We start from the raw sequence: 11,348 nt of genomic DNA, 5'->3' as shown, positions 1-11,348 counted from the left end.
AAGTGGGGAACAAAAAGAAAAGAAGTGTTAAAGCTGTATAATTGTTGATATTTGTCGAAATTTTTCATATGTGAAATTAATATATATATAGAGAAAAAAGAAGAAAAGGGGAAACTCTACATATTTTTATTTATGATTTCTAAAATAAAGCACTTTATTTTAAGATGTCTTTTTCATACGCTCTATATTTTTCTTTTTAAATGCAAACTTAATTACTTCATGATATCTCAGGCCTTTGCTTGAGGAAATTCTCTCTCTGACTACCTCTGATCTAAAGTGTGGGAGTTTTTAGTCAGTGACCGAACAACATGGTGCTCTGTAAGCTCTGCAAATCAGAAATGTCTAAGGAGAGCGGAGGAGAGAAGGAGAGAGGGATGAGGGAGAAGGAGGGGGGGTGCTTGGTGGTGTTTTTTACTGAAAGATTAAATATTCCTGTTAAATAAGTTCAGTGTAACTTCCGTTCAAAGTTTCAGTGTTATTCAGTGTTTTAATAGACTGCTAAACTTGTATTTACACAGTGTTTGATATAACTCAAGAAAGTTACTTTAATTTCACTTTGGTTTTCATATATTTTGTTGTTGTAGCTTAATGTCGATATGTGATATATTCCTTATGAATGAATGGAAGAAGCTCTTGCACTAATTTTATTTAGGAGAGATTTTGAATGGGACTGTAAAAGGCAGATTAGCAGTTCAGACTGGGCTATTTTTTGTTATGGAATAATGACTTGCAATGCATACTTGTTTTTTTGTCATATTATTTTGTTCAAAATAATTCACTATTATATTAAAAGAGTAATAAAACATATCTTTAGATTAATCAAAAATGATATAACAAAGACTGTGTGAAGCACTGTCCTCTTTTGTTTAACCATGAAAAACCCCACTTTGCTGTTATGTATTCGTGGAACTAAAATGTAGTTTTATGTTAAAATGTCAATGTTTCTTATTCACTGTTATGTGTAACAACTCTTCAACAATATGCATATGTAGCTGAACATACACAGTTCAACTTCCTCCACCAGTGGACATTAATGAGCAGAACCAAGTCAGCACTAAAAATGAAGACAAAGAGGTGCTGGTATTGAAGTTAAAGGTGAGTTCTTTGTGAGCTCATATTTCGCTGCTGACTTTTAAGTGTTACAATCACCCCCTAGTGGCTGGCAGCAGTACAGGTCATTAACCATTTCCTCTTCAAGTTAGTGGAGGGGACATAGTACTCAGGAAATCTAAGTTCTCAATGATGGTTTCCGAGTTGATAGCATTCCAGTTGCACAGGAAAAATGTTTTACGTTAACCAGCTAGCCATTGTTAGCAAAGCCAGCTCATAATAATTCAATATGCAGCATTTGATGCCACTAACATAATTAATAAACAGTACTATCTGTACAAATAATTTAATGACCTCTTTTCTTTTACTATGGGAATGAATTATCCTGAACTAAAATGAATCTCTGCCTGACAGCCTATAGTCAGGGTCCTACATTTCTGGAGCAGGAATCTAGGGGAGGGCAGGATGCTGCGTGTTAGCCAAGTTTTTTTCAGTAGATGATAGTTCCCACCTGGTGGACAAAATGTAAAACTAGATCATATCCGTGATACAGTCTATGGATTCGAATTTGCCTGAGCTCAGTCTACCAGGGGACACTCCCTCCATTCTGTGTACTGCAGTTAGTAAGATAGTGATTGAAAATATATACACTTACATACTAATTAATGAATCAGATTGTTCAGATAACGACAGTGTTAGAACACTTGCCTTCACACAGAATGTAGAGAGCCTTGGATGTAAAGGCATTTTGCCTGGGAGACTGAGTTCGGGGAAGTATTACCTTCAAGACAATCCCTCCACCTCAGACTTGCGCAGATCACACCAGTAGCTCCACACTGTCACGGGGGAGGCTTCTTATATGTGAAAGCAAACATCAAGAGCAATGAGGCACAGAGGACTGAGGCACAAACGTCAACACTTACTGTGTGCTTCTTACACAGAGGAACAATGACAATCTCTTCATTTGGATGTAAGTTATCCATGTTTGACAAGTATATCATTGACCTTTATTCTACAGTTACGTAGAGGATGTGAGCCAGGGTAGCTTTCTATCTGAGTGTCCACTTTAGGTAAATGCAGTGACCCTGGGACCAAAATGGAGCTTCTTTAGCAACATTTTACATGTCCTTTTTGTTACTCTTAAGTTGCAACGTGTGGTATTTGACAAAATACCAGAACTAGTCTGCCAGGTCAGGTTCTTTTGACTAAAGGATATTTTTGATATCATTACTGATATTTCAATCATGGTTGAACTAATTTCTCCTATGCAAAGTTTAGAGTTAATCTAATTACAACAAACTTCCACAGTGTCATAACAGAAAAGTACATACAACAGCAAATGCATAAGATCAGAGCTAACAGTCAAATATTTGAAAGAATATTTTATTTATCTCTTATCTATTCTCCTTATAGTTTAAGTGTCACAGAAGAATATTTTATTTAATAATTGAAAACCTTGTCTGAGCTTGTGTTTCATATTGTGAAATCTGCTTGGAGTGACGCCAAAGGCTTTGGTTCCTGTTATTTTACTTCCCTTTTAAGTAACTTCTACTGACAATCTGTAAAACTGGGCTGTAACAAACAGGTTATGTGAAACACTTACAAATCCCTGTGTTAACTGCCCACCAAGACCTGACAGTTTTAAGGAACATAGTGCTGCCTGGTAATAATTATAAATAAATCAGGTCTGAAAACTAAAGAGCAAAAAGCCTTTACAGTCAGTTATACTGTTATCAGAGAGGCTTTCCTGCTTGTACTTGAACTCCCAGTTGGGAACAGGCTTTTAGCTTGGCCTGTGGTGAAGCTGGTTGCAGTCCTCTCTGAAACTGTAAAAAGTAAAGTAAAGCAGTTCCAGAAAGCTTGCCACACCTTGTGCGCATCACCTTGAACTGGAGAATCTATTCTCATGGAGGACGAGGTCCTTGTCATGAAAGCACTGGTGTCGTAGTCCACAATGTCACTTAGGTGGTTGAGTCCCAGCCATCGTTTATACAGAGCACTTGTCGCCTCAAAGTTTATTATTATTGAACTTATCTTGAGACCATATCATACCAAATTTAACACTGCACTTCCACGGCACCATAACAATGCACATGCTAAGTGTGAAGCTGATAAGATAAAGGGTTCTCAAGATATGGATCCACATATAGACTGACATTTCTGGACTATAAATTAAAATGTATTCTTATTTTCTTATCTTCAAATTTTAACAAAAAAATGTCTTCAATTCTGATGACTTGTTTGATTGTTTGCCTTGTCAACCACTTTGTAATCAGAGATTGGAAAAGCTCTCTCTCTCTCTCTCTCTCTCTCTCAAGGCTATTATTATCATGATTATTACAAATAATTAAACAATAGACAGCGCCCACTGTACAGGGAACCATGATCATCTAATGCTTTTTTTTTTATCATGTCCTTGTTAGGGGTAAAATATCCTCTGATTTATTAGGAGCCAATGATGGCGGCAGTTACAGAGCCGCTCCTCGAAACACTGGAGGATCTGACAGATGAAGAACTCAAAACCTTTAAATGGTTCCTGCAGCAGGCTGAAATCCTGGAACGCTTCCCAGCCATTCCAAAGAGCCATTTAGAGAAGGCAGACAGGCTGGACACACTGGACCTCATCATGCACACGTATCACGAGCACTCTATGGAGGTGACCATGAAAGTGTTGACAAAGATCAGCAGGAACGATCTTGTGCAGAGGTTGTCCTGCATCAGCTCAGGATCCGAATGTAAGTAATAAAATATATCATGGGGATTTTTTTTATTTAAATGAAGGTCTAAGGGCATTTATTTGTCTCTTTATCTCTTAGTACATGTGCATGATGTTGGGGAGATTTCAGAAAGCAACAAAACGTCCTCAATTCGAGCACAGGCTGCATGTCTTCCTCACTCTCCCACCAACAGCAGTCAGACTGGAGGTAAAGCTACTCTCTTCTTTAGCTCTTAAACATATGAAAGAGGAATTAACAATGCAACATCGATAACATTCTTTGTATGTTACACTCATATGTAAAGAAAAGCTTCATTGTGAAACCAGCGTTTTACTATTTTTGGCCTGCACCCTGACGAAGGCCTTGTGCAAGCATGGGCAGCAACAAGAGATGGGACACAAATATAGGTGCTGAGGCAGAGTTAATACAGCGGTGGTAAAGAAGAGAAGTACCCAGGAAGATAACATGTTTGCCACTGAAAGTTAGAAAGTCATGGTTTTAAATAACAGACTTACTACAGATGGTACAGACAATTGGTAGGAAAAACACACAAAAACTGGAGGTAGAATAACAAACAAATTCAAATATTAAACAGGAAATAACAGTCATGTCAGGAAGTGGTGACACCGGTATGGGGGCATCCCACTTTGTTGCCAGAGATGCTACTCACAAGTACCAGGGTGTGCTAAGTTGACTCTACATACATATAAATACATTTTTTTTACATCAATAAACCATGAGTTCTTGTTCAGGGATACATTAACATCTGGATAAGACTAAACACTGCAATTAATGGTCAACCCACTTTCCCTCCTAGACCACAGCTGGTACTCTAAAATATGGTCTTGGAGAGGAACAGGCCATCTGTTTTGCTTCCAATTTATATGTTAAATATGTATACTGTATATATATATATAATGGAATATGATTGTTTTTTTATATACTATTAGATATGATCTGCTAATTAGATATTTGTTTTGATATTTATTTTCTCTGTATGTTAAATAGATTTCCTGCAGCCACGACCTAAACCTCCACAACACATGGCATTGTACCAGCACTCACTCCAATCCCACCTCCAGAACAGATTTATGTGTGCACAAGAAGGATGGACTCAAAGAATGGATAAAAAACAGTTAGATGACATCTACATAGAGCTCTATATCACATATGGGAGGGTTGTGAACATCAACACGCAGCATGAAGTCAGGATAATTGGGATGGCATTAAGAGAACCAGGACAAATAGAGGAAGCAGTCAAACTCAGTAATATCTTCAAACACCCCTCTGGAAAATCCACACCTGTAAGAACAGTGCTGACCAATGGGATTGCAGGAATTGGCAAAACATTCCTTGTACACAAGTTCATTCTTGACTGGGCTGAAAGAAGAGCAAATCAAGATGTGCACCTCATGTTCCCCCTCACATTCCGCCAGCTGAATTTGCTAAAGGGGAGGATAATTTCTTTTGCTGAGCTTATTCACAAGTGTATCAGGGAAACCAAAGACATGAGGAAGGACGATCTTAGTGAGATCTTCACAACCCTACAGGCTTCAGGAAACACCAACTACGACAAGAGCAAATTGAAACTTCTCTTTGTACTCGATGGTCTGGACGAAAGTCGACTTGAGCTCGACTTCACTGCTGACAAAACCCCCTGCATTGATGTGACACAGTCAGTGAAAGTAGAAGTCCTGGTGGCAAGCCTCATCAAGGGGGAACTGCTGCCTTCAGCTCGCCTTTGGATAACCACACGCCCAGCAGCAGCCAATCAGATCCCTCCGGACTTTGTGGACATCATGACAGAGGTGAGAGGATTCACTGACCCACAGAAAGAGGAGTACTTTAGGAAAAGGTTCAGGGACGAGGAGCTGTGTGGCAGAATCATCTCCCACGTCAAAGCATCCCGCAGCCTCCACATCATGTGTCACATTCCAGTCTTCTGCTGGATCACTGCTACAGTTCTGGAGGACTTGTTGAAAACCAGTGGGGGAGGAGAGCTGCCCAAGACCCTGACGGAGTTGTACACAGAGTTCTTGATGTTTCAGATCAGACAGACAAAGCAGAAGTATGGCACAGAGCAGAGCATTGCACACATTCATTCACTTGCAAAACTGGCTTTTCACCAGCTGGAGAAGGGGAACCTCATCTTTTATGAAAAAGATCTTAAAGAGAGCGGCATTGATTTTGAAAAAGCATCAGTTTACTCTGGGGTGTTCACAGAGATCTTTAAAAAAGAGCGGCGGTGGAGGAGGGACAAGGATGGGGATAAGATGTTCAGCTTTGTGCATCTGAGTATTCAGGAGTTTTTGGCGGCAGTTTATGTCGTGCAGTCACTCATTAACAGGAAGAAAAATGTGATGGTGCAGCAACAGCTTAAGTTCCAAAACGTGCAGATGCTTTTTAGCAAACCGTCCATTGCCTCAATCCAAAAAATGGCAGTTGACAAAGCTTTAGAGAGTCCAGATGGACACCTGGACTTGTTCCTCCGCTTCCTTCTGGGTCTCTTCATGGAGGCCAATCAGAATAACCTACAGGAGCTGCTGAAACACTCAATAAGTACTTCAGAGGCCAATCAGGAAACAGTGCAGTACATTAAGGAAAAGATCGGAGAGAATCCCTCTCCAGAGAGGTGCATCAACCTGTTTCACTGTCTGAATGAACTACATGACCGTTCTCTAGTGGAGGAGATCCAACAGTACCTGAGCTCGGGAAGGCTCTCCAGCAAAAATCTATCTCCTGCTCAGTGGTCAGCTCTGGTCTTCATCCTTCAGTGCTCAGAAGAAGATAGAGATGAGTTTGACCTCAGGAAGTACTCTGCTTCAGAGGAAGGACTCCTGAGGCTGCTGCCAGTGGTCAGGAACTCTGTTGTGTTCTTGTAGGTGTAATGATTTACATTTTAATTTCTGATTATATAGAGTGATGTTTCAAAAATAATTGTATTTGTTTTTTAACCTGTCATTTCTTTGCGCAATCATTATTGGTCAATATTGGCCATCTTACTTCTGTCAGTTGAGGTTATGTTATGTTTTCACAAACTATTCTTCAGGCTGAGTGGCTGTAACCTGTCAGAGAGAAGCTGCGCAGCTCTGTCCTTAGTCCTCAACTCCCTCTCCTCCTGTCTGAGAGAGCTGGACCTGAGTAACAACAACCTGCAGGATTCAGGAGTGAAGCTGCTCTCTGGTGGACTGAAGGGTCCACACTGTAGACTGGAAACTCTCAGGTCAGCTCACTTAAATTTTAAAACAACTTGAATGTCACTTTTGCAGCAATAGCCAAACAGTTAGTTACCCAACCCCAGCAGAGGATAACTGTCTGTCTGTCTATATGTGTGTGTCTGAACAAAATAACTCCACAACAAATGGATGAATTTTCACCACACTTGGTGGGACTGACTGTAGGTCAAGCTCTAACAAATACAGTCTGAAAAAACTGATTCTCCAAGACATTCCTGCAAATAATAGCGAAACAATAGATTATATTGATCAGAATTTGATTCACCGTCAAATGGTGTCAAATAATAAGCAACAAGAATAAGTCACCAGAAAGACAGAAAATTAAGATAATTAAAAAATATATTTTTCAAGGTAATTGTAAGTCTAAAGAAAAAACCTGAAGCTTATATACTGTAGATTACAAATTATTTATGATATTATAGGAAGGACATCATCATGATGTCAGAGCGAAATCAGAAAATGACATATAATATACATATAATGCCGTATTGCATTAACTTTTACAGCCAATAATTATATAGATTACCCAATTATTACTATATAAAACAGCATTATTACAATAAAAAAATAGCATAGTCTGATTGGGGTATGTAAACAGTGTGCACAAACAGAATGTGTCACCCCTCTGATGCTTTTCATCTTAACATAGAAAATGATACACAAAGTGTGTATTTCTTTGTCAGCTCAGAGGGACGTCAAGTTCAACTTTTGTGAGCTAATCTTGTTTGTGACTTGTCTGCAGGCTGAGTGGCTGTAACCTGTCAGAGAGAAGCTGTGCAGCTCTGTCCTCGGTCCTCAGCTCCCACTCCTCCAGGCTGAGAGAGCTGGACCTGAGTAACAACGTCCTGCAGGATTCAGGAGTGAAGCTGCTCTGTGATGGACTGATAAGCTGCTGCTGTAAAATGGAAATGATCAGGTTGAGATCAATGTAACTGCGAGTTTACATTTTCCTTGTGGTCCAGCACAGGACATTATTCAAATTGAACAACAGCTTGACTAATTGCATGTCCAATTAACCTAAGTAATACAAATGTTGGATGACTCCAGTGAGCACAGCTCTGCTCATTTGACTGTCATGACAATCAGAGGCAGTGTGTGGTCAAATTATAGCATGACAACAAATCTGATTCTGGAAGGTGGCTCGGCTGAACCCGAACTACCGGAAGCAGACATATTTGGATTAAGTGATGATTTTCATCAGGAAATACATAATTCATTCAGGACGTAAAAATATGAGCGACGTTACATTTCATATCTTTATCTTTGTTTTACGTTAAACTGCCTTTCTGGATAAACGTATAGCATTTTCATTTTTTTTTATGATGAATGATTCAGGTTGGATGTATGTAACCTGTCAGAGAGAAGCTGTGCAGCTCTGTCCCCAGTCCTCGGCTCCTACTCCTCCTGTCTGAGAGAGCTGGATCTGAGTAACAATGACCTGCAGGATTCAGGAGTGAAGCTGCTCTCTGGTGGACTGGAGAGTCCACACTGCAGACTGGAAACCCTCAGGTCAGGAATCCTATCTTTGACTTGTAACTCTTTATAATGCTTTATTCCACATAAATTAAAATTTTCGATCAAACTTTCCTCACAAATTTCTCTCATATAAATTGCATTTTACAATTTCTAAATATTTGTGGGCCAAGGTTAGGACCATCATGATTGTTCCTGCGCAGGTTCGCATGTTCTCCTTTTGTCAGCTCCTTCCCACAGTCCAAAGACATGCAGCGTAGATTAACTAGGGATTGTTAGTCGCTGTATGTCAGGACTGTGATGGACTGGCCACCGCACCTCTCTCACCCAGTGTAAAATGGGATTGGTTCCACCCCCCTGAAGAGATAAATAAGATAAAATAGACTTAGTTAATCCAATTATTAATCAAAAAGTGTATTCAGAGTAAATGCAGAAGCAGTGCCTGGTAGAAATAATAATAGAAAATAAGTTACATGAGATATTAAAACTAATACTAGGTCAGAGAGTTTTCATGACAATGATAATAGGAATAAGTAAAATGGATGTAATATTGCACAGTGTTGGTATAATTTTCTGTGTTCATTTATTAGTGGTCCTCCCTGACATATATTCGGTAAGACTATGACTGTCTTGTGTATGTGTGCATCTGTTGGAATTAATGTATGACATGAAGCTACAACGGATGTGATCATCACTGATGATTGTTGAAGCCTCTTCATCCTGATCTTCATGTTTTCATTTATTTACATGCACGTTCAATCTTTAGGTGTGATTTAATTCTAAGCACAATGTTTGTGTATAGGTTGTCGGGCTGCCTGGTCACAGAGGAAGGTTGTGCTTCTCTGTCCTCCGCTCTGAGCTCGAACCCGTCCTATCTGAGAGAGCTGGACCTGAGATACAATCACCCCGGAGGCTCAGGGCTGACGCAGCTCTTTGCTGGAGTGAAGGACCCACGGTGGAGACTGGACACTCTCAGGTTTGTGGAGCTGAAGGCTGCTCGAAGGCTGGAAGAAACTGATATTGCTTGTAAAAAGAAAATCATTAAGTCTGCTCATTGTGTTTGTTTACCTAGTGTGGATCATTCTGGCGAGCACTGGTTGAAATCCGGACTAGAGAAGTGTAAGTGTGTTTTTGACTCACAAATGTAAAGATCATTTTTAATTAAGTCTATTCGATAATGATTCACTACATTAAATCTCTGGGAAAACTGAGCTCGAGTCTGTACGCCTCTCACTTTGATCTCGAGCAGGGTGGAGGAGCATCACTGTGTCATCTTATAGTTGTTGTTGTATTCATGTCTCTTGTGCTGTAGAAAGAATATCAGAAACAACTTTCGTTCTTATAGTGCACAGTATAAGAATGAAGTCATATTTCATCAATTTGCAGGACAGGATGCAGTGTGCTAAATACGTGATCGTTCTGATTGGTTCCTCCTGCCTTATTGCCTGCATCTGAGCAGTTTCTTGTTTTCTCTCTCAGACGCATGTGCAATCACCCTGGACCCAAACACTGCAAACGCATACCTCTCTCTGTCTGAGGACAACAGGACGGTGACACTGGTGAGGGAGAGGCAGCCGTATCCTGATCACCCAGAGAGATTCCACCACTGGAAGCAGCTGCTGTGCACCAATGCTCTGACTGGCCGCTGTTACTGGGAGGTGGAGAGGAAAGGGTGGGTGTCCGTGGGAGTGACCTACAGAGGCATCAGACGAAAAGGAAAAGGTTCCGACTGCTGCCTCGGTCTCAATGACAAGTCATGGAGCGTGTGCTGCTCTCGAGGTCGCTTCTCTGTCTTCACCAACAACAAAATCCACCCGAATGTATGCATATGTGATCCTAGCACTGTTTCGGAGAAAGTGGCAGTGTATTTGGACTGGTCTGCTGGCTCTGTGTCCTTCTACAGAGTCTCCTCTGACAGACTGCTCCACCTCCACACCTTCAACTGCACATTCACTGAACCTTTCTACCCTGCGTTCGGGTTTGAGCATCTGATCAGGCTCGACTCCACTGTGTCTCTGTGTCAGGAGGGAGAGTCACCTCCTGCGGACAGACAAGATCCCACAGGACAAGCAAATCCTTTACAAGAACAGGGAGTTTAAATATGTTAAATAGAAATCATGTTGTAAATATTCAAAATTGTTTAAGATTCCTAGCGGTGACATTGTATCTTGCAACCAACCACCTCACCTAACCCAAGTACTGTATATAGGGGAACCACAACTTGTAACATGGCAGGCTCCACTCCTGATGTAGATTAACATTCATTCTAATGCAACAAAAACACAACAATGTCAGGTAATTGTACACAAATGAAATCACCATTTTAAAAACCATGCTTCATTTCTGCTGATAAATCACTGGACCTTTAAAAGATAAGGCAGACATTGTTGCAGCACCCTGTTTACCTTATTTATCCGTTTGTGTAATGTTTTTTATCCTCTCTTACTTAATAAAACAATTATTTTCTCAAGAAGATCTAATTTAACATAGCTTCCCGTTTCCCTTAGGTGTCAATAAATACATTTTTACACCTCATAAATACAGTAAAGATGGTACTTTCATAAAACTGGTCAATGTCATTTTACCTCTGGAAGAGGTTATGTGTTGGTTTGTTTAGGATTATGCAAAAACTACTGGACAGATAAACACAGAATAAGCTGGAAGGATGTTGTATAAGTCACAAGTCATAAGGACACATTCATTTTTGGTGTGGACGCAGATCAGGGGGTGTATCGTTGATTTTTTTTTTCACTATTGTGAGGTAGGATGTTGTCAATATTTTCAAGGGTTTTTTAATTCATGGATCCAAATGAAAATAGAAAATCTGGTATGTTTAAGAGACTGATATTTATGAGTGTGAGCAATTTGATGC

General features: G+C 40.1%; 1 protein-coding gene across 1 annotated transcript; it reads left to right on the top strand.

Annotated features, from left to right (window-relative positions):
• The first annotated feature begins 1,967 nt into the window (after positions 1-1,967).
• On the top strand, positions 1,968-10,943 carry LOC133023270 (NACHT, LRR and PYD domains-containing protein 12-like). The gene is made up of 9 exons (XM_061090260.1): positions 1,968-2,020; positions 3,474-3,785; positions 4,776-6,645; positions 6,817-6,990; positions 7,746-7,919; positions 8,339-8,512; positions 9,279-9,452; positions 9,549-9,595; positions 9,956-10,943. The coding sequence occupies exons 2-9, from the start codon at positions 3,506-3,508 to the stop codon at positions 10,573-10,575; spliced, it is 3,513 nt and encodes a 1,170-aa protein (XP_060946243.1). The 5' UTR covers positions 1,968-2,020; positions 3,474-3,505; the 3' UTR covers positions 10,576-10,943.
• Positions 10,944-11,348: the final 405 nt, after the last annotated feature.

This window comes from Limanda limanda, chromosome 17 (genome assembly GCF_963576545.1).
Source record: "Limanda limanda chromosome 17, fLimLim1.1, whole genome shotgun sequence".
NCBI classification, from domain to species: domain Eukaryota; kingdom Metazoa; phylum Chordata; class Actinopteri; order Pleuronectiformes; family Pleuronectidae; genus Limanda; species Limanda limanda.
Note: the sequence above shows the minus strand (reverse complement) of the source record. Positions and strands in the feature narration are given on the sequence as shown.

Bases quoted from the DNA above. Each gene is read 5' to 3' on its own strand.
- LOC133023270 (XM_061090260.1), top strand. From the start codon at position 3,506: ATGATGGCGGCAGTTACAGAGCCGCTCCTCGAAACACTGGAGGATCTG. The intron at 3,786-4,775 runs GTAAGTAATAAA...TATGTTAAATAG, and splicing joins CATCAGCTCAGGATCCGAAT to ATTTCCTGCAGCCACGACCT. The intron at 7,920-8,338 runs GTTGAGATCAAT...TGAATGATTCAG, and splicing joins TGTAAAATGGAAATGATCAG to GTTGGATGTATGTAACCTGT.